General features: G+C 34.6%; 1 protein-coding gene and 1 long non-coding RNA gene across 2 annotated transcripts in view; one reads left to right on the forward strand and one right to left on the reverse strand.

Annotated features, from left to right (window-relative positions):
• Positions 1–27956, reverse strand: part of LOC148943606 (venom protease-like) — a 61182-nt gene that overhangs the window by 25070 nt on the left and 8156 nt on the right. The window contains exons 3-5 of the mRNA XM_089101032.1: positions 27059–27212; positions 10803–10932; positions 5381–5541 (exon numbers count right to left, since the gene is read on the reverse strand). Coding sequence (XP_088957158.1) covers positions 5381–5541; positions 10803–10932; positions 27059–27212 — 445 coding nt within the window. The remainder of the gene's footprint in view (positions 1–5380; positions 5542–10802; positions 10933–27058; positions 27213–27956) is intronic.
• Positions 9–27080, forward strand: LOC148943607 (uncharacterized). Its single transcript, XR_016142928.1, has 4 exons — positions 9–311; positions 1744–1866; positions 17655–18833; positions 27025–27080. It is a non-coding gene; the product is annotated as an uncharacterized LOC148943607 (long non-coding RNA).

A 27956-nucleotide genomic window follows, 5' to 3' on the forward strand; every position in this document is an offset into this window, starting at 1 on the left:
ATTAATAATTGAGATGGTAAAAGTTGTCTAGCCAGTGGAAAAGTGACTCTGTTTCGAAACACAGATAGAACAGTTTATTTTTAGCCTAAAACGCTTCCTTTGGGAAGCCAGAAACCCAGCAGTGCCGATCAAAATCCATTGAGAAGATATCTGCTGCCACCTAGAGCCAGCAGTTCAGTCGGTGGGAGAGAAAGCGCTCCAGGCCACTAGTCGTAAAGCCATCCGTGGGTGTTAGCCGTGCCCTGAAGTAAACGGCAAAATCGGAATGCACGATTAGCCTTTGCGTGGATAAATATTCAAGGCTATTTAAGGTACGTGATATTTTATTTTAAGTAGAATCTAATGCTGAAAATGGAAGAACTACTATCCAAAATGCAAAAGATCAGAGGTGAGGCTACGGAGAAGATGCAGCGAATTGAAAATGCCGTTGCCAGAGCTGAATCTGTACGGAAGGAATGGGCTACGCTTGAGAAGAAACAAGATGAAAAAGTTAGTGCTTTGGAAACTAAAGTTCAGGAACTCTCGCTCATGTTGAAAAAGTTAAAATTTGAATCTAAGAAAATTAACTTGGTGCTGTAGGAGTTCAACCCAGGAGCAAGGGGTCGTTCGCTAAGGGATGACTTATTACAATGTTTTGGTAGGGTTGTGTCCAGTTTAGACATTCACTGGAGTGACATTAACGAGGCGTTTAGAATGAAGACTCGTTCCGGAGAAGTCTAACCAGTCCTAATTAGATTTAGAACTACAGATATTCGCAACTCGCTCGCCCCTGATTATACCAAGGCTGAAAGGGAAGCGAGAAACAAATTGAGACCGATTCTAGAGCAAGCGAAAAGTGATGGTAGATCCGATGAATTCCTACGGGGGACGAAATTAAAAACTGGAGACCAAACGTTTTCTTACGACCCTGAAACTTAGCGAGTGATCGAAACTGTCCCAACTTCCAGCGGGACAAGTATGAATTTGGTCAGTGGGGAAAGTGACGGGGTTGCATATGGGGTCACAGAATTGGTTGTGAGTGATGTATCCAATGCTACAGTCATAGACAGCAACGCGACAGATACGCAGGCAAGGATGTCTCAAGGGCCAGCGGATTTGAAAGTTAGGCTGCTACGGGTTCAAAAAAGACTGGCGGAGAGAAGACCGGAAGATGCAAATCGTCAACCCAGCACTAGGGTGGTAAGAGGGACTACGAACGGGTCGGGAAGAAGAGTCTGGAAAGGACGGACGAGAAGCAGAGACTTTGCAAGAGGAAACGAATCTAGTAGGTTTATTCTTGTTCCGGCAATTAGGAAATCGGATTTTGAGGGCCGTGGTGCAATGAATTTGAAAATATGTTTTTGTAATATTCAGGGATTTAGTGATCAGAAACTAAGTGATTTATGCAGGTTAGATCAGTGGGATATTATAGGCCTAGCTGAGACGTGGAGAAGTTCTAGTATTTGCTTTCAAGGGTTAATGTGTGAGTTTGCTTGTAGAAAACCATCGAGGAATAGCAGAGTGTACGGAGGAGTTGCTGTTTTATGCAGAGAAAGTCGTTTCCGCTCGGTTTTGAGATTAAAAATTGAGTCTGAAAATATTCTGTGGTTAAAGGTAAAAATGTATAAATTAGATCTGGTTATAAAAGCTGTTTATATACCACCACAGAATAGTTCGTATATGAAGGAAAAAAGTTGAAAGTTGGTATCGAAAGAGATGAAAAAATATGTTGAATTGTATGGTAATAGCTATTTATTCTTACAGGTGACGTTAACGCGTTAACTGGGATTTCAGATGGTGAATTTGACGAAGTTGGAGATAACTGGAGGAGCAATGTATTGCGGGATCCTTCCGAATAACTTTTGTATTATGAAGGTTTAAAAATTGGTAAGCGACAGAGTAAGAACTAGAACCGTAGAAGGAATAAACGGGGATCTAACCTTTTAGATTTTTGTGTGAATGAAAAAATGGTAATTGTGAATGGCAGACTGGGAAAAGATGAAGGTATGGGGAATGTTACTTTTTTTCTGGGTCACCAAGTGGATAGATTATTGTTTGGTTAGGTTGAATCTGTGGCCAATGTGTTACAATTTTAGAGTGATGGGTTGCGTAGGGTTGGACCACGTCCCAATTGCTCTTAATCTGAGTCTTTCTGGGTCCCATGGGTCTATATGCGAGATAAAGGTTCGGAGTTGGTGAAGAGAAGGGGAGATAAGTAGATTTACAAAGGAATGATCTTTGTATTAGAAAACCGATAAAAATAGTTAAGAAGACAGAAGAGATAGTAAACCAAGGGATAATAAAAGGTAGTACTCAGGAGCTAATAGAAGAGTGTGAGGAATTTTGTAAAATTAGTAAGGTAGAGCATTGTCTAAGAGGACTGAATAATGTAGAGTATGATATATGCGTAGGAGCAGGAAGAAGTGATAAAATTGAGGTTAGGAATTCAGATGGGAGGTTATTGGATATTGAGAGTAAAAAGTTATTAGCTAGGCTACAAGAAGCGTTAGATGTAGTCAGGCTCCAGGGACCAGGGACTTTAGATAATAATTTATTGGCATACCGAAGAATTAGAAGAGAGTATAAGAAAGTAGTAAGAAAGTTGTAAAAGATGAAAGAAGAAAAAGATATTAAGGAGATAGAGCAGGCATTAAAGGATAAGGATAGCAAAATTGTTTGGAAGAAGGTTTCAAGTTTTACCAGACGGGAGACAAGCCATGATATCCCCACCGTGGACACCTGGTCGAGTGAATTCGAGAGGCAGGAGATAACGGAAAAGGAGTGTGTATTTGAAGATAATTGGAAGATCAGTATCAAAGATCAAGTTTATGGTGTTATGAAGGAAGAATATGATGCTTTAATCGAGCCAGTAAGGGTAGAAGAAGTATGGGAAAGTCTAAAAGAGATAAAGGGATGTTCAGCACCTGGTCCTGATGGTATTCCAGCAGCTCTATGGAGGTATAGTAGAAGCGTAGCATTGTATATTATTTCTTTGATATTTACAGCAGATCTTTGATCTGGAATTTGGCCTAGTGAGTGGAACCTGGCAGTAGGAGTGCCAATTTTTAAGAAAATTATAGGAAACTGCATGAAAATTATAGATGTATACATTTAGGTAACACACTAGGAAAGCTAATGGCGAAGGTATTAGATAACAGACTTAGAAGTTGGCTCCAGAAAACTGAAAGGCTAGCCGCGGAGCAGTCAGGATTCAGGGAGGGACATAGTACGATTGATCAAATTTTTACATTACAGTGTTTAGTTGATAAGTTTATAAATAAGAAGGGAGGTAAATTGTAGCCTATGTAGCTTTTTTGTATTATAAGGGACATTTGAAAATGTAAAGAGGGAACTGTTAATGAAGGATTGTAGAAATATTGGCCTGCCATATCCACTTGTAAGGATTTTAATAAGTATGTATGAGGCTACGAAGTTTTTTATTAGGATGGCAGGAAAATTTTCAGATGTAATTTCTTCTATAAAAGGGGTTAAACAAGGTTGCTCCCTGTCTCCATAAATTGTAGCCTATGTAGCTTTTTTGTATTATAAGGGTCATTTGAAAATGTAAAGAGGGAACTGTTAATGAAGGATTGTAGAAATATTGGCCTGCCATATCCACTTGTAAGGATTTTAATAAGTATGTATGAGGCTACGAAGTTTTTTATTAGGATAGCAGGAAAATTTTCAGATGTAATTTCTTCTATAAAAGGGGTTAAACAAGGTTGCTCCCTGTCTCCACGGTTATTTTTCGTTATTTATTTAATGATTTCCCGGATTTTCTTAGGAAGCAAGGAGCCCCAATTGTGTCATTAGACGTCTGTGAACTATGCATGCTGATGTTCGCATATGATCTGGCAATAGTAGCAAAGTCTAGAGAGGATTTACAGTTCTTGTTGGATACAACTAAGGAATATATAGATAGGAAACAACTAAGCCTGAATGTAAAAAAGTCGGTAGTTATGGTTTTTAGAAAAGGGGGTAAGATTACAAGTAGGGATAGAGTAAAATAGGAGGGAATAGATTTAGAAAGCAGGGATGAGTTACCGTATTTAGGATATAAGTATTCGTCAAATGGTAAGTTTTGAAAGCAACTGAAGCCAAGTCTTGCTAAAGGAAAGTCCTGCGCTTATGCTGTGACTGCTAGCCAGCTGGCGTACATACAGAACCTGAAGATGCATAAGCAGATATTTTAGGTAAAGATTGCATCGGCTTTGCATTTGGGGATACATACGGAAGTTTGGGGATACATAGCTGGTGAAAGGATGGAGGAGATTCAGCTTCAGTATTTTAAGAGAGTTTTATGTCTACATTTTTCAACGAATAGTTTAGTATTGAGAGGAGATCTAGGTTTATTTTCTTTAAGAAGTGATAGGCTAGTAGGGATGATAAAACTATGGGAAAAAATCCTGAGTGTGCCCAGAGTAGGAATAATAAAAGCAGCATGTTTAGAAGCTCTGAGGATCCCGAAGAATGATACGTGGCCATCTCAAATAAAGAGGATACTGGATTATTGTGGATTTTCAGAGCTATGGAATGGTGGTCTAGGAATTGGATTGAAGAAAGGGGAAGTTGCAAGTAGGGTCAGGGAGAGGTTAAGGGGCCGTGAGATGCAGGTGTGGCATGCGCGATTGAATGAGACCCGATCACTGGAGTTACATGCAAAGGCTAAGGAGCAGTGGGGAGAAGAATTATATTTTAAGGCGGTGCTTCTAAAGAGGCAGCAAAATCTTATTATTTGTGTTAGGTCAGATGATCTACCACTAGGTGAGAGAAGGAAGTATCTGGGATGGGTTAGGTAAGTTTCTGGTCCTTACTTCTGTCCCATGTGCGGGAAAGAGGAAGATTTGGTTCATTTTGTGTGGAAGTGTAGTGAATTAATAGATTTAAGAAAAGAATTGTTTGGGGTTGAGGTTAGGGGGAGAGATGAGACAATAAATTTATTAGCAAGGAAAGATATGGGAGGTATAAAGAGACTCAGAAGGTTCCTGACGATGGGTATAGAACATAGAGAAGGGTTTTTTTGAAGATTAGGGATGAGGGTGATGGTCGACTAGCCTAGATTATACTTTTGTGCCAATTTAAGTTTGTATGAAAGTGTATTTGTTTTTGTGACCCCAACCCTTTGGGCTTTTGTGTCAATAAATTCTATTCTATTCTATACGTTCATACCCCCCCCCCCCCTCCCAAAGAAAAAATTAGTTTCTCTAATGGTGTTTAAACCGATGTTCTCTTGCAAAAACTTACTAAACTGACCGGAAAAAAAACACATTAAGAGAAAATTGACACTTGTACGTTTTAAGTAATTTAAAGTGGTTCGTAGAAATACACTTTAGGGAATTCCGAACTATATTTAAGCATTGAGTTTCAGGCAACTTTAAATGCTGTACTACCAAGACATTACCTGTGAAGCAAGTACCCCTGCTAAGGTAGACAATTGCAATGTCATTAGCTTGAGTAACTGAATCGTATCGTTCATGAATCTTCACCCTATCAACTTGTATTTCTATTCTCTGGCTTTCGAATTCATCACTGAGATTGTATTCTCCAAGTCTTGCTATTACGCTAGAACAACAATATATAAGTAGGAATATATTTTAAATACATACTTTCAATGTTTATCTTAAAAATAGTTGCAATGTTGCAATTTTCATCTTAAAATCAGAAATGGGATATAATGTAATTCACTAATAGAGTTTTTGTTTTGTCAGACAAAAGCTATCCAAGTAACATTTTCTTAGAAACTATTTATACTACTCAATGCTCAATTTGCCTGGCATCCACTCCACATAGCTTTATACTAAGAATACTTATGAATAAATGGAAATGCCATAATCTGTAACACTGTCACAGGATTGGCATTTAATGCCACTTTTATATTTTTTATCAGCCCTTCCTTTGGGGTAAAACTTCCATATCTACCAAATGTTGCCTTAATTTTTTATGTACCGGAGATGTGTAATCCCACAGGTGCTGGTTGTAATGTCGTAAGGTAAAAAATGGTAAAGGATATAGCTCCAGCTAGGAAGTGCAATCGGGACTGAGGACTATTCATCTTCATCTTCCAAATATCCTTCCTGTTTACTTCCCAACGTTTTATCAGGTGTATCTATACCTCATTTATGCCCCGTAAGCAGTGTACTCCATGCACCCTTCCCGAGCTGAGTCAATTTTGGTTGAGCTTACCGAGTCATGCCACAAACCCCTACCCCAAACTATATAATCGGCAACACGAGATGTCGAGCCCCAGATTCGAGAAACTTAAATTTTCATATTTAGTGTGCCTACCACCTGGCTAGTACAGCTAGCAGAAACTTTGTTTGAAAAGTTTATATTAATAGTAACTGGTTCCTAGCTACTGTTTGTAGGTACGTAAAATTCACACCTGTAAATTAAAACAAGCGAGTATTTATTATATATGTGTGTTTTTCCTTTATTTTAACGTAACATTTATGCTATATAAATGGGAAACTGAAATCGCAAGAAATTTGTCTTAAAAAACTTCAGCGTCATTTATCTTTTCAGGAAGAATGTTGCCTTCAATTTTTTTTTCAGGTTCATCCTCCAGATAGAAAAAATAACCATTTGAGACTTCCATGCGTTCCTATTTTAATAAATTCTGCTTTGAATCTTCATATTTTTTGTGCAGCTTGCAGTTTCAAATACAGCCAATATGACGGGTACAAAAAGAATTCGTAGTCAATTCCTCCTGAAAACATCTAACAGATCCTCTTCCATCTTTCTAAGCACTCACGTTTCAAAATCAAATTTGGCCACTGTCATCACTATAGCTCCCAATATTTCAATTTCGATTTGCAAACTCATCTTGCCATTCTTTCAAACTTTTTTTTCAATTGTAAAAACGTACCCTTTGCGTTGGGAATTTTACTTTTAATATCTTCACTGAATCCAGCATCTTTGCGAAAAATAGTACCCAGATCAGTAAAGCTATCTTTTTGATAAAGTTTCTTGTTACGCTACATCATCTCTTCATCTTCATTAATTCCGAGTCTCAGTGATTTGATCCTCCTAATATTTATTTCTTGCATATTCTGGGCAATAAACTTCTGAGACTTCCAAAAGGTTATTTAGTTTGCTAAAAATTTCACATAAGACGCTCAAATCATCAGCATAATCTAGGTCTAGAAATTTTCCACTTTTCTATTTGATTACATGCTCTCCCATTGCCTTTGCCGTGTTGCTTAGGACGAATTCCATCAAATGTTCCATTTAAATGGGAATAGAATGCAGTCATTCTTAATTTCTGATTCAATACGAAACCAGCTCCTAACCTCATTACTAAGCTTAATTGAAGGAATGATGTCTTCTTACATAGCACTAATCATTATAATTTTTCTGGTATCACATACAAGGATAGGACCTTCACGAAATCTATTCAATCAGCTGCATCAAACGCTTGTTCATAATCGGTAAAATTGAGGACCAAAGGGGTCTGTTGACTCAGGCACTTCTTAAGCATTAATTTAAGAATGAAAACTTGGTCGACGCATCATCTCTCCTGCCTAAGACCACAATGTTCTTCTCTTAAAATTATATCTACAGCATCTCTAGGTTTAAAAAGTATCATTATGCTAAATAACTTGCTTTGTACAGAAACCAAGCCAATACCTCTATTATTACGGCACTCAGTCTTAGACAGGTTTATTTAAGGCCTTTTCAAGGCCGCCAGGTACTTCCCTTTTTAAAAATCCACTCTCATAATATACAGTGATTTATTTTTTGAATTCAGAACCACTCTATCTAATAAAAATAATTTACCACCCATTTAGCACCTGCGGGCTTATTAATTCTCAATCCTTGATTTTTTATTTTTCGCAATATAAATATTCTTTCACTTCCAAAGTCTCAAAAACTTTTTTTTGGTATTCTATGTAATTTCATGTAACTTTATCATAGTTTAGAACATGATAAAAATATTCTACCTATCTCCCTTTAACGCTTTCCTTATCACTAATCAGTCCATGTTCCTGATTTTAACTGTCGCAAGTCCAGATCAGCTATTCCCTCTTAATTATTTATGTAATTAATTTTTTTTTTAAATAGAATTAATTTTTCTACGAAAAACAGCATATTTCATGTTAAAGATTGATCAATGACGTTATAATAATAGGTTGTACCCAAGTCGTCTCTTACTATTCCAATAATTACAAAAAAGTTTTTAACCCCATTAATTTCCTTTAAAATGAGCCATTGCAGAACTCTCTACGATGTTCCAGTGCCAAGCAATCTGTGGAAGGAAAACAGAATTTAAAAGATGCCACTTTTCTTGATTTTCAAGCCAATATATTTCCCTTGCTGTTCAAGCCAAGTGACAGAAAGTTTTCTTTATAGGGTTTTCAGACAAGGCGGTTCTAATGGTGTACTTTTTGTTTTGATCTGACTCTATTTTTGGGAATTACGGGTTATAATATTTCTTAACATTGGACGTGATTTTCTTAGGAGTTATGGGTTTTTATTTTTCTTAACATTGGACTTGATCGTCTCTTATTAGGTTGCTAGCTACCGCTGGAACCCGGATTTGTTATAAAAATTTTGAAAAATGTAATTTGCTAATACTATAAATATGATACTGGGTAATCATTTTTGGCAGTATACGTAATATTCACATAGTTGGCCAAACGGTCTAAGGTGCTGGTGTTGGTCACCAGTCTTATTGGAGGCGCGGGTTCGAATCCCACCACTGCAAGTATTTTCTACCAAAGCAAACAAATTACATGTTTGAGTTTTAAATCATAATCTTATTTTAGTTACTATGAGCTAAAATTCGTTCCTTACTGTAAAAGAGATCATAAAACAATTAATTAGCTTTTAACAAATATCCCATCTGTTCTAGTGGTTTAGAATAATTAGCTTTCAACAGACTGGCTCGGGTTCAAATACCGGTGGGGAGTTATTTTTAAAACATAATCTTAAGAAATTAATTAGCTAATTTGACAAGAGATAGGTTACTAAGGGCAAGAGTTCGTTCCGTACTATAACTTTTAAAATTTCTACCAAATGTAAATTAAAGTTGTTTGGCTTCAAGAATAAGTTCTATCAAATATGTATATCACCTGCTGTTAAAATTTTTTACTATATTAACGTTTTATGGTGTAATGGTTAGTACTTAGAACTTTGAGTCCTGTGATCTGAGTTCCAATCTTGGTGGAACCTTTTTATAGCTTGTAGCTTACTTATAGTACCATGTAGGTATAATGAACTGTGCCAATCCTCTATATAGAACTTTTAGCAGGATGAAGTGCGGTTGCCCTGGGTTGATGAATATTTTTTTTCTCTGTGATTTTTTTATTTCTCAAAACTTTGATCACAAGACAACTTAGTAGCCATCCTTTCAGGGGTCTTTCAGGGGCATTTTTATCTCTTTTAAATATGATTTTCAAAATTTCTAGGATGCTATCTCTATCTTTGTTGTAGTTTTTTTTAATAGATACTTTGGTTGCCTAGCTTTCATACTTTTCTTGGCTTTTATTTTGTTTAGTATTCCCTCTTGACAGAATTATTTAAAAGTTTTTACTAATTACCACCTTTATAACTGTAAAGGCGATTAGACCTGTCATCCTTTTGTTTTGGTACATGTCATCATTGCAACTGACGTCATTGTACAGTTTTATCATATCAATATATATAGTTGTATTGTATAAATACAAGGTCATTCATCATTTTGTATATAAGGACAGTTTTTGCAAAAAAATGTGTTTAATCTTTAATATTACGTTCTGGTCTTGCAAATACACGCAGATATAGTAATTTCCGTTAAAATAAGCTCTTAAACAACTCTCTATGATATTCCTATCCGGTGCTAGCAGTGAAAAAACGAGAAAAAAACACACCAGTGTTACCCATGCAAAAAGCGATTTTCCCTGTTGTATGTTTCCTGTACAGAATTTTCAGCACTGGCAATTCAAATGACATACTTTTCCTGTCGACCCGATTGTATTTTTTATACACTTCAGGCTATCTTCTGAAAATTCCTTTAATTTGGTTTTCAAAATAATATCTTACAACTAAAAATTTTCGATACAATGGTGAAAATCCCCAAATCAGCTATAAATGACAATTTTCTGCCACTAGCCAGTTTTTTAAATGTTTTTTTTGGGTGACTACAAGCCGTGGTTTGGTTATTAAAAGTTTGCTGTAACCTCTGCAACCATGATATTATGATGAAAATAGTTGGGGCTTCTAGCCCCTCTGATATCCCTTGTCTCTACAACTGTCAACCTATCTGCCGAGAGGTAGGCACGTTCAGCCTTGTTTAAACCAAGTCGCGCAAGTATTTTCAAGTGGTATACTTTGGGAACCGAAGAAAAACTCTTCAATCCTCCCCTCACCACCAACTTTTTCATGAGTCAATATACAAAATGGCTCACGAAATGGAAAATTTTTAAGTTCATATTGCATTTAGTTTATAGCTTTTAAAATAATTTTGAAACTGCACAAGAAGAATGGACTAAATTTGTTATAGTTTAGATTTTCCATTGATTGGTATTAATATTTTTGACCAAAAACTAGCCTTGCGCTAATTCAGTATTTGCCAGAATTTTATTTTCGGTTGAGTTGCCAAATGAGCACAACAAAGTGTGTGAACCAGTCGGAAATAAAATAGTCTTCCTGGGCTTATGAAGACGCTAGACATCTAGTTTAGCTTGTTTTAATTGTTAAGCGTATCCTTAGTGCAGAGTCAACGAATTTTCAAATTTCGTGCCGCTTGTCTAAGAGTGCAAGAACTGATATTCAATGAGACAGGATGAGGAGCTGAAGTGCCAAAACTAAAAAGTGAAGTGTTAAAAAAGAATTGTGGTACTTACTTCTCGTTTGCCACTTCTCGAAAACAATGCGCCGCTGTTAGTACTTGAAAACTTGAAATTAAGGAGCCTTCACAAAAAAACGTTCCGTCTCCAGTTTTATCAAATAAAATTACAATCCATGGCCAATCAACTGGAAGAGACAATATTCAGCTCAGATTCTGGTCCAATGACTCTAATCAGGGGTAAGGGTAAGAGATGACGTGTCGCCCCTTCATCCTATACTTTGAAAATTCCTTTTTTGGTGCATATTCATTTCAATATTTCTTTTTGGGAACGTTCATTGAAAAAAATATTACCCCCCTTCTAGATTTTGAAAAATATATTTCTGTCTCCCCCTCCTCCCCCCTTAAATATATTTTCATGAATTGGAACCAACTGATATGGTCATACTTTAATTACTCATTTATTTGGCATCAAACAATTCGTGATAAGGAACTGAAAGTGTAGAGCGACTTATGCTAATATGTCTTTTTATTTTATTTTGGTATTCACCCTCATCGGAGCATTAATAAACTGCAATATGCGTGCCATTGACGTTACGCAACACGCAGATGTTAAGACACGTCATGATTAAACCGGGCAACACTGAGCGTGGTCATAACAGGGATCTTTAAAGGATCAGAACCGTTGAAAATGAGATTGCAAGGGCTCGCATTTTGGCGCACGTATATTTATGAATTGGGAGTTTAAAATATTGTACCATGTTACGATTCTGATCCCTTGTTTCTCCCTATTTCTTCACTTTATTGGTTGTCAACAATTTTTTATTTTTTGCCTTGTAACTTTGAATTGTTGTGAGTTAAATTAGTAATGGGGGCTCCATCCGTTAATGCCAATTTCATAGGTGACAAGAATAAATAAGAAAATAACAAAGGTGATTCTACGTAATTTTTTCACTTGTTAACGCGTAATTTTTTCATTCGTCTCGACAAGGGTCGAAGTGAAGGGCAACCATGACTTCGGTTGCCCTTGACTTTCCTTCACTTCATATATATATATATATATATATATATATATATATATATATATATATATATATATATATATATATATATATATATATATATATATATATATAAAAGGGGGTAATATATCCAGTGAGGGCCTTGTTCATTGAATCGGTGAAACATTGGGTATGGCTTCTTTACAAGCCTGCCAGTGAACCCAATTCAGTTGGAATTTTTTCCGATAAAAAAAATTAGTCTGGTTTTAAGTCAGGGTAAAAAGCTTTGGGGTGAATGCTACTATTTTTCAGCATCTCTTTCTAGATTCTGTATAGAATTAAAGTTAAAAATAATATGAAGTACTGCAAGCGTCATGGATGGCAATCATTGCAAACGGTTAGCGGTGACAGGGACATCTTGCGATTTAAGAACTTTCAGAATACACTCCTACAGAGTGACAAGGTGGGTATAGACTGCGAATCCAGCCTAATAGATGTGTACGATCCATTGAATCTAAATCATGTTAAAAAACATGAGGCCATTGCAGTCTCTTATGCTTACGCACAAAGAGACTCGTGTAATACCGTGCAATTGGTAGGGGTAGTTGAGAGATTGGGTGGGGAGGGTTGTATGGTCTCAACCATGACAACAATTATAAAAACATCGAATAAGTCAATCTCACGGCTGCGAAATTTATTATGTCCCTTGACTCTATCACCAGTGGACGAGTTGGCAATTAAAACTGAAAAATGTTTTGGGTTTGAAAGGGGGTATTTGTTGAGGGTAAAGGGAAAGACAGTAGCGGTAAAGGGGGTAAAGTAATGGTCTACCACCACGATCATTTGGGTAACTCGATTGTATCGGGATTGAGTAATTTTCGGGGAGTGGCCCATCGATCATGTAATTTAAACGTTAGTCAGCATTAGTTTCTACCTGTTTATATGCAGAATTACAGCTATAATTTGAAATTCGTGCTACCGGCATTAGCATGATTGCAACGAGGTGAATTTGTAGATGGTGCCTGAGTAGATGGTTCTTTTTCATATAATATCATACCCAAATTGTCTGAAAAGCTGCTGCTCTTAGAATTCAAATGGCAAAGAATAGATAATGGTAAAATGTGCTTAAATAAGATCTGTTTATTAGACTCCTATAGCTTCTTCTCCTTATCCCAAAGACAAGTCACTCAAGTACAGAAAAGCAAAGATTTTCATAGTCTCCTCTTCCTTAAACAGTAGCTCCTTAAACAGCGCTTCCTAGACGATCAAATGTATGATTTATTAACGTGTAAGGGTATATACCCATATGAGGATTACAACTCCACATTGAGGCTTCGTGACGAACAATTACCGTCCATCGCATCGCTCTACAATTCACTTTACGATCGTCAATGCAACATTTTGAATTTTCCGAGAGGGTTTGGGCTAAGAGAGGATGTAAAAATGGGTGGGATTATTGTAGATTGTGGCAAGTGATGTATTGACGTTGTTGGATATTGTGTGTAAGAACAAGGATAAAATACATGGGGAACGAATAAAAATATCGGGGTTGGATTTGGGTTATTATTTTTCAACTCTTCATCTGGTGATGGATTTAATTACTAAAATGAGTAAAGAGGAAATAGGCTAGATCATCGACGTGGATCAGAATCTATGTGTAGAGAGATTGATGAGGGAAGGGTATATGTTCCACGGAGATTTTATCCTTAAAACTGACCCAACTGGACAAAACACGGGTATAAAGTCGGATGCAGTTTTTTTGGATATGAACTCCTTTTATCCGTAGGCAATGTCTCACTACTCATTGTCGTGTGGTAATGACAAAATGCTTAACGATCCCAGTGCTTCAAATTTCCCAAACATTGCTAATGTTGAGGAAAATGAATCGCAAGGATGTTTTTTTTTAATCGATGTTGAAATACCGGTTGAGCATCATGACTCGGTGAAGGATTTTGTTTTCGCGTGCATAAACAGAAGGGTGACTAGGGATTCTTTGTGTCCATGCAAAATTTCTTTGGTAGAGGCTGGGGGTGTGCACTGGACCCCTTCAAAACAAAAATTTATTGCCGACCTTCATCCGAAAAAGAATATCGTGTACATCCCGTTCTTTTGCGATGGATGATAGCCAACGGTTTCAGGGACACAAAGATACATAGAGCCCTACCATTTGACCAGAAACCTGCTTTTAAAACGTTTATTGACACTTTTGTCAATAAACATTCCGAAGCAAAAACGAAGGGTGAAAAGGAAATCTTTAAACTCATTTTGAATGCAGCCTTAGGTAAAATGTACGAGAGTATACGCAATCAAAGTCGTTGTGACCTATCAAAAGAAATTTGCTCGAATATATGCCGATCCAAACTTGACATCATTCACCATCGAGGATTCCCGTATAGTCCTCTTGCATAGGAAAAAAAATGTTACTTTCAATAAAAATATTGCTGGTGGCAGTGAAATAACATAAATTAAAAAAAAAACTCATGTTGTCGTTCTTTTAGGATGTGTTTAGCCGCCAATAACTGGGGGAGAGAAAAGTTCAAGTATATTATGTCGATACCGATTCACTTGTGATAAAAGTTAAAACCGCAAATTTATTAGAAGATTTGGAAAAACGTAAGCAAATTAGCTCTCGAATGGACTTTACCAATTGGAAGGAGTCCATTTACCCAGAGCTAGTGAAGCGCCAGGCCCCAAATCAATAATTAATGTTAAAATCTGAGATGGGGAGTGACTTGATTTCCAATGGTGTGCTTGCAGGTTTGAAGGTGTACTGTGTGCAAATATACACTGAGGCAATTAAAAAAGTCAGCAAAGGGGTGCCTAGACACTATGTGAATCAGAATTTTGACGTGAGTGTTTATAGAAACTGTTTAGAAAGTGGTTTAGTCCCAAGAGCAAAAGTCATGGCGATTCCCTCTATAAAATTTAAAAAATACACAGTTTTAGTAAATACAATTACCATGTCCCCCGTATCAAATAAAGTCAATGTGTCTACGGATGGTGTGACTGTGCTACCCCATGTGCTACCCCACTATCTAGCTTCTGACCGAGGTGTGTGTTAATAATATAGACATCACTTTGGTCGGGAAAAAAATTCAATAGCAAATGGTGGATGGGATCCTATTTCTTATAGATGTGAGGATTTTCCTCAACTCAGCAGTGTTTTTATATTCTTTATCAAGGTAGAGTTGTTCTATGTGAGTGTTTTTTTTTCATGGTAATAAAAACTGTTTTAAAAAGTTCGTTTGGTCCCGTGCGCGTGGCCGGCCTGGAGTGGGGGGCCAAGAGTGAGAATCTGACCTTCAGCTTGCCGTGGCCAGTGGCCGCTAGCGCAGGACCCTTCTGGGGGTTGGAAGACCCCTTTCTAATTATGATAAGTGCTTTTTGTAGTGCCTTTTTATTGTAATTAATTTAAAAACTTTTTCCACAAAATAAGTTTTTCAAAGAAAATAAAGAACTCCATTAAACCAAAATGAGCAAAAATAAAGTCAAATAATCTACCAAGCGTTAAAGTACCACAAATCAGCATCTATAAATAAATGAAACCCAAAACGAACAGAAATTAGAATAAATAACCGAGTCAAACTCAAAACGAGCAGAAATTAACATGAATTGGGCTCAATACCCCTATGCCTTCTCAAGGCCAAAACATAATTTGCACTTTACTGAAAAAATATAAATGTTTTTGCCTTTATAACTTTAATAAATCAAATAATATTAACATTTTGATTACTAAATATCAGTATATGTATATTAAACTGACAATGTATATTAAACTGACAATGCACATTCATTTCTATTTTTTAAGTAAAGTGGAAATTATGCTCTGGCCATAATACCCTCAATCGTTCTTGGGATACTGCTGAGATGCTTTATTGGGAATTAGAAATAACTCAGTGCATTTTGATTTAATCTTAAGACAAAACTTAGTTTTTAAACATATTGGGCAATTGAGTGGGTGGGCTTGGGAGAGGGATTAGTTGCCTTGCAATCACTTTCGACAATTAAAAAGGGCATCAGCCCTTTCTATTTTCAATTGAAAGAGCCATTTTCGAAGTTTCTACGACAAGTCCTTCGATACGAAGTGCCCTGGACTGAACAAAAAAAATTATACACTGTACCCACATCGATCTTTATTATAAAAATGTCAAGCCTTCCAATCACTTTTGACCATTAAAAAGGGCACTAGGCCTTTTGTTTTCCGATCGAACGAGCTCTTTTTGAGTTTCTACGACAACGCTTTCTATAAAAACCTTATATACCCCCAGGGCATAAAGAGTCGCAATTGGAGCATAGAGATCCTTTTTTGGGGGTGAGAGTCACAAGCCTCTTCAAGGCAGGAATTACAATCCTTAATTGTGTATGTTAAAGTAAAGAAATTAAAGACATTAAATTGTGTAAAGAGCAAACAATTAGTAATTGCAAAAATATGTGTATATATTTTAACAAGGAATTGCAACAGTTCAAAAACCTTGAAAAAGAGAACCAAAAGTTTGAAGTTTAGTAGAAATCGTTGTTAGAAAAACATCATTGCCGATTTTCTTTTGTCATAATTAAAATTTTTAAGATATGAGAAAGAAGTTGAAAATTTTTCAAGTTCATTTCAAAATCGCTACAGTTGTTATGTAAACTCAAAAAATATTTAAGGTGCCTGAGCAATAGTTTTAATGTTTTAATTCAAACTAGAAAAATGCCTGAAAATTTAAAAATTAGTTCCTATTATTCAGATAAAATCAACTGGCTCCGTGATTAAGTTTACTGGTTTGAACGCAACCACTTATATAATGTCAGTAGGAAGGCCCAAAAAATGAAAATTTGCAGTCATTACAAGTGGTGATTCTCTATTTGGACAAGGGACTATGGAACAATTCAAGAACCTTAAAAAAGAAAACGAAAAGTTTGAAGCTTAGTATATATCGTTCTTAGAAATCAGACATACTTTAACAATCAAATATCTTTGAAAAGATACAGTATGAAAAGACATTAAATAATTACATCTATTTTTACAAGGCATTACAACAGTTCAAAAACCTTTAAAAAGTAAACACAAAATCTTGCTTAATAGAAATAGTAACTAGATATCGGATTTGATTCAATAATCAAATATCTTTGAAAATACAATAGTATGAAAAGAAATTAAATTTCGCAAAGATAAGAAAACTGGTAATTGCAAAACCTATTTGTATATATTTTATCAAGGGATTAAAACAACTGAAAAACCTTAAAAAAGAAAACCAAAAGTTTGAAGGTTAGTAGAAATCGTTGTTAGAAAAACATCATTACCGAGTTTCTTTTTTCATAAGTATACGTAATGTCTTTTTAAAAAATGAAAAAAACGTTGAAAATTTGTTCAAGTTCAGGTCAGAATTGCTATAGTTATTATGTAGACTCCAAAAGTATTTAAGGTGCCTGAGCACTAATTTTAATATTTTAATTCAAACTAGAAAGATACCTAAAAATTTTGAAATTATTTTTCTTGGTAGCTAAAATCGACATGCTACGTGATTAAGCTTACATATTTGAACGCAACCAGTTAAATAATGTCAGTAGGACGGCCCAAAAAACGAAAATTTGCAGTTATTACAAATGATGATTCTCTGTTTGGGCAAGGGATTATGCAACAATTCAAAACCACTGAAAAATAAAGCCAAAAGTTTGAAGCCTAGTATATATCAGTTTTAGAAATCAGAATTACTTCAATAATCAAATATCGTTGAAAAGAACGCAGTATGAAAAGACATTAAACTGCGTAAAGAGCAAAAAACTGGTAGTTGCAAAAATATTTATATATATTTTAACAAGAGATTACCACAATTGAAAACCCTAAAAAAGAAAACCAAAATCTTAAAGCTTAGTAGATATCACTGTTAGAAATCGGACTAGCTTTAATAATCAAATATCTTTTACAGGACACAGTATGAGAAGAAAAAAAATTGTCTCAAATTGTCTCCAGTTAGAAGACAAGCTACAATGAGAATCCATGTATAGAAGTCTGCCACGTGCCGAGTGCTGGGGCCTGGTAGCGAAGCTGCCATGCTCCAAGTGCTCAATTTATAAGTGAGCAATAATAGTCTATGCATTTATGTATGTATTTATGTTTTTTTTCATAAAAACGGCTTCATATTTTTTCGGGAAAATAGGTTTTCTGGGGTATTCAGAAGTTCGTAGGTCAGAATTTTGGGAAAATTTTGACATCGTCGGAATTTGGCATAAACAAGGTCAACAATGCTTACCATGCCTTTGTTTAAAAAATTAAGTTTTGGCAATATGTATTTCATAATAATAAAGGGCAATCCGGGGCACAAGTCAACGTTCAACATTGTATAAAAGCTCCAAACGATGAAATAGCTATAAATAACCACATTAAAGTCTATAAGGACGTTAGCTAAGAACCTGATACTGCAAAAGCCTCTATCAAAAAACAAAGGTTTGGTTTTATGTTTTTCATAATGACAAAAGACTAGCCAAGGCAAAAGTTAAAGGTCCAATAACAAAAAAGCGTAATTTTACAAAGGTCCTAACTCTAATTTAAGGTAATTTAAAATGTTTAAAGGGTTTATTGATGAAAAAGATGCGCATATAAATGTGATTAGAAAACTAGTGAAAGTGAAAATCACAACAGCTAAAGAAAAAGGCATGGAACAGATGACCGCAAGAATCCCATTGAATTGTAAACGAAATTTTGAACAGTGATCTGTGGTTGAAAACTGAAAAAGGCGTATTCGTTATCTATAACGCATTAATAAATTAAATGAGATGATGTATGAATCTAAACTGCAAAAGCCAAAGGCGTGGAAAAAACTTGAGGTAAAGATGAACAAAAATGGACACTGAAATCTACGGTTGAAAAACAAGGAACACTGATGATTTGCCACAAAAACGATCAAAATAACTAAGGACTTTAGGAGAGAATTCGTATTTTTAACAGGGTGGCTTTATCGAACCTGCGATAACTTCATTTCATCAAGAAAAGGCTCAAATTGTCTGCGGTTAGATCACAAGCGACAATTTGAATCCTTATATAGAAGCCTGCCACGTGTCAGGGGCCAGGGCTTGGCGGCAAATCTGCCTGGTTCCCAGTATTGGAGGTAGGGTTCCATTTTTTTATTTTTTATTTTTGGTATAATTAGTTAGAATAACCTTATTACTTGTGGACTTTTGGCTTGGCTTCTGGAGATGTTTTGGACTTTGTATTGTTTGTCGTTTTGGTTTTATTTCATTTCTGATTTTATATTGAATAATAATGGTAATGATAATATTCAAAGGGGTCTGCCGAATATTGGTAACTGTAATGGTCGTTGTTTTCTTTGCCAATATCACTTTATCCCTCGAAGTTATTTTAAAAGCACTAATATAATAAAAAAAATTCAATGTTTATTAACTGGACACGTATATTGTAAAACAACTAATATTATCTATTTACTAAAATGTAAAAATTGTCATTTACAATATGTGGGGGAAACAATTAACAATATATATAAGAGATTTCTGGGACATAAAACTACAATTATCGGGAAAAAAAACTAACAATTATCTAGTTCAACATTGTAATAATGGTACTTTCCCAGTATCTAATCTAACTATTACAATTTTAGAAAATTGGACCTAGAAAACTTTACCAAAAAAGAGAAAAATAATAAATTACGCAGACGAGAAGATTATTGGATCCATGCTTTGGGTACCGCTTATCCTTTTGGGCTAAATGATCGAGTTGCGAAATACGGAGACATGTCCAATTTAGTTGCTAACTGTATTGATGGTTTAACTGAGCACCCTTCCTTTAATTCCCCCACTAAACGCAAAAACCGATCAAAAGGACATAGGAAAAATAATAGAAAGAATTATTTAGATTTAATTGCATTTTTAATCGATTTCTGTCAGATATTTGAGACTAATGGAATGGCTAAATTAATAAAAGCTTTAAATTAGTTATCAAGGGATAATTTAATAAAAGTATTCTGGAATGCAAAAAATAATAAAACATGTAACTCGAAAACTAAATTAATTTATGATGCAGTTTGCATTTTAGCTAAATGAAAATTTATTTCAAAGTATAATAAATCTGATAAGATTGTTAATAAGGATAATGGATTATATTTGTCTGTTAATTTTAGTTCTAAACAAATAGAAGATATTAATTTACCCAGAATCTTAAACCAGCGGAGAGTGAAGAATGCCCTTCCATATAATTTGGTGTATAAAGATAGTCCAATTTTAACATGTAAATTTTTAAATACAATTGGTCAAAAAATTTTTAACTATAATTCAATACTTAAAAAACTTGACAAGGAGAGTAATTGGAAACCGATTTGTAGTTGCAAGCAATTTTTACTGTATGTGGATCAAACTTACAAGCATATTTTGACGGAGGATTTGTCCATTATAAAGCATCTTGATCTTCAAAATATAATGAAAATGGGGGTAAATTCCGCCTTTCCTACCACATAAGGCCAGCAGGTATTCTTAGGGGATTATAGAAGGATTTACATTTATTTGTTGATAAATGGTGAAAGAAGGAGAAAATTACTAAAGAAAGATTTCAGAATTGGATGAACTTGATTTTGACTAATGCACGAAATAGTATATATATAATTAATCCAAATAATTCTGAGAAAAATTCAATGTTTTATAATGCAAATATGAAACAAGCAATTGCGAATATACAGAAAGAATTTTTAATTTTAACAGTTGATAAAGCTAGCAATAATTTTGCCATAGTTTGTCAGAAACTCTACTGTGATATTTTATCAAAATAGTTACAAATAACAAATACAAACGAAATGCTCATATAGAGGAGGATAGTTTAATTGAAAATATAGAAGAAAGAATTTTGAAAAAATTCAACATTAAAATTAATGATAATGATAAAAAGTTTCCTTTCTTCTATTGGACGGTAAAATTTCATGAAAATCCACCAAAACTACGTTTTATAGCTGGGGCAGCGAGGTGTCAAACCAGCATTGCGACCACTGACCAATCTTTAATTTTAGGAGAAATTAGAAATAAATTTAAAGCATATTGCTCTGGAATTAAAATTTTTTCTAAGTTTAAGAACGTAAAGCCTCGAAACCCGTTAAGGCAGGTGATATTTCTTCTCATGAGCCCTAATGGAAGGTACTACTTTGAAATATTTCGCTAGGTTTAAGGTGCTTTTGCTTGTAAATTTACAACGACTTACATTTGTTGATGACGGCTTTGCATTGATTTGGACATTTCGATTTGGTTGATGGTTTGGTTTTACTGTTTTGTCCTAGGTAATTGGATAGATGAGTAAGGCTAAAACCTCGTTCAAGTGCACATTTATCAAGTGCACATTAGGATGACAGTCCATTTCTTCTTCTTCTCTCTCTCTCCTTTTATTTTTATTTCTCGCCAAGTAATTACCTCTTAAACATTGTATATATATATATATATATATATATATATATATATATATATATATATATATATATATATATATATATATATATATATATATATATATATATATATATATATATATATATATATATATATATATATATATATATATATATATATATATATATATATATATATATATATATATATATATATATATACATATATATATATATATATATATATATATATATATATATATATATATATATATATATATATATATATATATATATATATATATATATATATATATATATATATATATATATATATCAAACAGTTCGTGGTAACGAACTGTAAGTAAGGAGCGACCCGGCTCAATGGTAACATAAACTCTAGAAAACGGGTTTTTGATACCAACAGATATATCAAAAGAATCAGATTTCAATGCTGATTTCAAATATATAACTTTCATCAAGTTTAGTGCTATCCATCAAAAGTTACGCGCCTGAGAAAATTTGGCTGATTTTCGAAAAAAGGGGGAAAGACCCCCTAAAAGTTATAGAACCTTAATGAAAATCACACCATCATATTCAGCGTATCAGAGAACCCTACTGTAGAGGTTTCAAGCTCCTATCTACAAAAATGTGGAATTTTCCATTTTTTGCCAGAAGAAAGATCACGGGTGCGTGTTCATTTGTTTGTTTGTTTTTGTTTTTTTTTACCCAGGGGTGATCGTATCGACCCAGTGGTCCTAGAATATCTTAGGATGGCTCATTGAAATTTAAACCGAAAGTTCTAGTGTCCTTTTTAAGTGACCAAAAAAAATGGAGGGCAACTAAGCCCCCTCCCACGCTCATTTTTTTTCCAAAGTCTCCCGATCAAAATTTTTAGATAGCCATTTTGTTCAACCTGGTCGAAAATATGATAAAAATGTCCTTTAGGATGACTTGATCCCCCAAAGTCCCCAGGGGGAGGGCTGAAAGTTATGAACTTTACTCAATGTTAACATATAGTATTGGTTATTGGGAAGTATACAGACTTTTTCAGTGGAGATTTTTTCTGGTAGGTAGGGGAAGGAGAGGGTCGGGGTCTATATGGAAGGATCTTTCCATGAAGGAAGTTTTCATGGGGGAAGGGAAATTGCCATGAAGGGGGCACCGGACTTGCCAGCATTATTTATTGGTTATTGGGAAGTATACAACCATTTTCAGGAAGGATTTTTTCTGGAGGGGGGGCTAGAGGAGGGGGTTACTCTGGAGAATATTTCCGTGGAGGATGTTTCTTTGGGGTAAGGGACATTTCTATGAAGGGGGCGCCGGATTTCCAAGCATTATTTAAGAAACGATCAGAAATTAAATAAAAAAAAACAAGTTTTTTCAACTGAAATGTAAGAAGGAATATTAGAACTTAAAACGAACAGAAATTATAACGTATGTGAGGGGTTCTCCCCCAAGTCAATACCTCGCTCTTTACGCTACAGTTTTTTTAGTGCTTTCAAAAGAGCGATCTATTCTAATTAAACGGCCTTTGTGATTCAGGGGTTTGTGAATCAAATTTTTTTTAACTTTTAACCTAAAGAGCGTGGTATTGACTAAGGGGAGAACCCTTTCATATAAGTAATAACATATACGTAATAAAAAAAACAATAAAAAAACAAGCGATACGGCTCAATAGTAATCGAAACTTTTAAAAACGAAATTTTGATGTCAATAAATGTATCAAAAGAATGTGTTTATAATGCTGATCCTAAATATATAAATTTTATTAAGTTTAGTATTACTCATCAAAGGCTACGAGCCTGAGAAAATTTACTCGATTTTTTAAAGAGGGGGAAACATCCCCTACAAGTGAAAGAATTTTAATGAAAATCACACCGTCAGATTCAGCGTATCAGAAAACCCTATTACATAGGTTTCAAGCTCATATCTGCAAAAATCTGCAACTTTGTATTTTTTGCCAGAAGAAAAATATACGAATATAGAAGTTAGTTACGTAAGTTAATTTGTAAAGACATCCATTTAGCAAAAGAAAAGTAAAATTTTTATGCAAATAAAAGCTGCATTAACTAAAAAACGATCAGAAATTAAATAAAAAAAACAAGTTTTTTAAACTGAAAGTAAGGAGCGACATTAAAACTTAAAACGAACAGAAATTATTCCGTATATGAAAGGGGCTGTCCCCTCCTCAACGCCTCGCTCTTTACGCTAAAGTTTGACTCTGTCTCACAACTTTATTTTTTAAAACAATAAAAAACTTTAGCGTTTAAAACTTTTTAATCCCCGTAAGTTTGATCTTACCTAGCAAAAGTTACGTGCCTGAGAAAATTTGGCTGATTTTCGAAAAAAGGGGGAAAGACCCCCTAAAAGTTATAGAACTTTAACGAAAATCACACAATCATATTCAGTGTATCAGAGAACCTTACAGTAGAGGTTTCAAGCTCCTATCTACAAAAATGTGGAATTTTCCATTTTTTGCCAAAAGATCACGGATGCGTGTTTATTTGTTTGTTTGTTTTTTTTTTTTTTACCCAGGGGTGATCGTATCGACCCAGGAGTCCTAGAATATCGTAGAAGGGCTCATTGGAACGGAAATTAAAAGTTCTAGTGCCCTTTTTAAGTGACCAAAAAAAATGGAGGGCAACTAGGCCCCCTCCCACGCTCATTTTTTCCCCAAAGTCACCCGATCAAAATTTTGATATAGCCATTTTGTTCAGCATGGTTGAAAATATGATAAAAATGTCTTTTAGGATGACTTGATCCCCAAAGTCTCCAGGGGGAGGGCTGAAAGTTATGAACTTTACTCAATGTTAACATATAGTATTGGTTATTGGGAAGTATACAGACTTTTTCAGTGGAGATTTTTTCTGGGAGGTGGGGGTCGGAGCGGGTCGGGGGCTATATGTAAGGCTCTGTCCATGAAGGAAGGTCTCCGGGGGGACGGGACATGGCTAGGAAGGGGGCGCCGGATTTCCCAGCATTATTAAAGAAAAAGATCAGGAATTAAATAAAAAAAAACAAGTTTTTCAACTGATCAACTGATTGTGATTAAGAGGTCATTTTTAAAGAACTGGAAAAAAAATTTGAACTATAGTTTAAAGAGCAGGGTATTGACTAGGGGGCGAACCCCCTAATATACGTGTTAAAAATTTATGAATATAGAAGGTCGTTACGTAAGTTAATTCTAAGTTACATATATTTATTACTAATAAAAACGTTCGTAAATAAAATTAAACAAGTTTCGAGAAAGCCATTTAACCAAATATAATATGCAAATTTTGTTTTAATTATTCATGTACGGTGAGCCAAAATCAAAACCTGCATTAATTCAAAAGCATTCAAAAATTAAATAAAAAAAACAAGTTTTTTCAACTGAAAGTAAGAAGCGACGTTAAAACTTAAAACGAACAGAAATTATTCCATATATGAATGGAGCTGTCCCCTCCTTAACGCCTCGCTCTTTACGTTAAAGTTTGACTTTCCCACAACTCTATTTTTTTAAACAATAAAAAAACTTTAGCGTAAAGAGCGAGGCGTTGAGGAGGGGACAGCCCCCTTCATATACGGAATAATTTCTGTTCGTTTTAAGTTTTAACGTCGTTCCTTACTTTCAGTTAAAAAAACTTGTTTTTTTTATTTATATATATATATATCCGCCTTTCCAGATTCTGATGAGTTACGCCAACGTAGTAATTGCCACAATCGCATGGTATTTGACAAACCCCTCTTTGGCGGGTAACTGGAGTTTTATCTTTACCGCAGTTTAAAAAATTTGTGATTTTAAAATTATTAGTGAAAACTAAATATAGATTATTTTTTGTGCAAATATTTTTTATTTTTGTTGTGATTCTTGGGATGTACGGAGGATAAATTATATTAGAGGATTTTTCCGGAGCCTCACATTGTGAAAAATCGTTGATTTTACGAAAATGTCTTTTTAGTCTACGATTACACCAGCATAAAGAAGACATAGACAAAGTATTGGTTGCAAATAGTTCTAATAACTCCTTTGATTCTGATATACTACTACTACTACTAACAACTCATTGCAGCACCAATCCGCCTGAGACCAGCACAGCTATGCACAATCCACCTCCATCCCAATCTATTCAAGCCTCCCTCTTTAAACCCACCCAGGAAGTTTCCATTTCCTTTTAAATCTTTCTTTATGACATCCTCCGACCCCAGAGGGGGACGACCTGCTTTCTGTTTGGCCCAAGATAGTTGGCTGAAAAGAACAATCTTCGGTAATCCGTCATCCTTCATCCGCACAACATGCCCTAGCCACCTCAACCTTTCTTTCATTATAGACCTAGAAAGCGGTATTGAACCACATTTTTCGTATAACCTATTGTTTGAAATACGGTCAGTTAGCCGGGTACCCAGAACAATCCTTGAGCAATTTCTCTGGAAAACATCTAGCAAATCTTCATCCGCTTTTCGGAGCGTTCATGCTTCAGAGACGTATTTGACCACTGTCATCATTGTAGCTTCCAATATTCTAATATTGGTTTGCAGGCTTATCTTCCTATTCTTCCAAACCTTTTTTAACTGTGAAAAAACATCCTGAGCCATGGCTATTCTACTTTTAAGACCTTCACTGCTCCCAACATCTTTACTAATAATACTACCAAGGTAAGTGATGCTGCCCTCCTGATCAATCTTTTCATTACCCAATGTCACCTTTTCATCCTCACTTATTCTTAGCCTTAATGACTTAGTCTTCTTAACATTAATTTTCAAACCAATTCTAGCACCCTGAACTCGCAAAACCTCTAAAACTGCATTCATTTTGCTCACACTGTCATCTAGGATACTTGAATCATCAGCATAATCCAAGTCCAGGAGACTTTTTCCTCCCCAGTTGATTCCGTGGTCCCCCATTGTCTTTCCTGTGCTCCTTAAAATAAAGTCCATCAAAATAATCCATATAAAAGGGGATAGAACACAATCCTGCTTAACTCCTGATTTAATACAAAACCAGCTGCTAACCTCATTTCCTACCTTAACCGCAGCAGTGTTATTCTCGTACATTGAGCCCGTTACAAAAAGGCCTTTAAGACTACCTGCTAAAAAGGTAAGATTAGCTTTGAAAACTTGCAGTTAATAATTTATTTTATTTCCTTTGAATGAATTCATCCTCTCTCATCATTTTATTTATCAGTCCTGGTTGAACTTCGTTGAAGTAAGGATGCCGGGGCTGTTTTAAAAGTTTTTAAGAGCATTTTTAGTTTTAAACTTCGTATTTTAATGTAAGTTTATATGTATATATATATATATATATATATATATATATATATATATATATATATATATATATATATATATATATATATATATATATATATAATTTTTCTTAAATGTTGTGCTGAAGACGGCCCTTGGACATAGGGTCGAAATATTCACCGATTTAAATTGCACTGTCTTGGAAAAAATTTCCCTATTGTTTTTAAGTTGTGTTTGTTTGATATGGAAGGACAGTGTGGATTTTGTCAATATTTGTGTAAATGAAAATTGTGTTCTGTTCTTCAGAAGGTATGGATGGGTCAGCCCAACTGACGTAAATTTCTGCTGGTTTTGAGTTTAACTCGGTTATTTATTCTAATTCTAATTCATGTCGCCTCTTATTCTAATATTATTCTAACGATTCCGGAGGCAAAACTGACTTATTTATGCTCTCGAAATGTGATCATAAATATGACGTCACTCATATGACTTTTTTTTTAAATTAAGTCTCTAAACAAAATTTCTCAAACTCGTGGTATATTTAGATCCTTTTTTCAGGCCAAAAATTCTCAGGATACCAATTTTCCAAAAAAAAAAACAAAAAAAACATAAAACTGTTTTCGAGAAAATATTTATAAACAAATAATATTTTTGCAGAGTAATTTTTTTGCTTACTTAGTTTATTTTTTAGTTTGATGATCAAAAGTAAAGAGAATGGATTTTACCTTTATGGGCTCTTTGACCGCCAATTATTCTCAGAGACCGTCTACTTGATATACCACAAAATTGTGAATTTATTGCAGCTGATGTGTGACAGGGATCAAGTTGTAATTTCTCCAGTGAGACGTTTACGGAAGACTTTAGAGCTGCGCAGCAATACTGTTTGGACCAGAAATAAAATTTAAGCATTTAATATAGTAAACACGTTGTACCAACTAAATTTAAAACATTTTGTGCATCTACAAATCCCAAAAATTGAAGTCAAGTGATTTCTTTTATTTTGAGCGGGCAAGCCAGAGCTTTATTTTGAACTACAGGAAAGAATATTTTTGTTATGAAAACAGAAACTAAATTCACTGGTAAATGCTTAGACAGTCCCCTGTTATAAATGAAATGAAACTAGTTTTAGTTTTGGCTGCAATTTGCCAACATCCATTTGACGTGATTCTTTTGTTCTGAAAAGTTAATTTAATTAAAGAAACAATATTATACAATATATTCTTTAAATCGTCCTTTTTACGAAATTCTACATTTTAAAATTAAATGAGCCGTTTCGGGTGTTTAAGTTTCTATACATTTTGGAGTAATAAATAAACACTCCGGAGCTTCGTAACGCTCAATTTTTTTTATATATAAGTGTTTAAGGTTATTTAAACCAAGATAATCAACTCTAGTTATTTGTTTTTGCTTTTATTTGTTTTGGCACTATATATACTTTTCTCTCCATGTTTTTTAGAAATCTCGTTGTTAATTGATTTCTTTTTTTCGCCTGTTTTTGTTTTTACATGCTAATAAAACTAGTTTCTCGTACATTGTCTCAAACCAACTGTGTATGATAATTTATATGAACTTCTTTGTTTCAAAAAGTTTTTATTACCCATTCTATACCGCGTTTCCTATTCT

This window comes from Artemia sp. Qi Xiang Cuo, chromosome 15 (genome assembly GCF_049724085.1).
Source record: "Artemia sp. Qi Xiang Cuo chromosome 15, ASM4972408v1, whole genome shotgun sequence".
NCBI lineage: Eukaryota > Metazoa > Arthropoda > Branchiopoda > Anostraca > Artemiidae > Artemia > Artemia sp. Qi Xiang Cuo.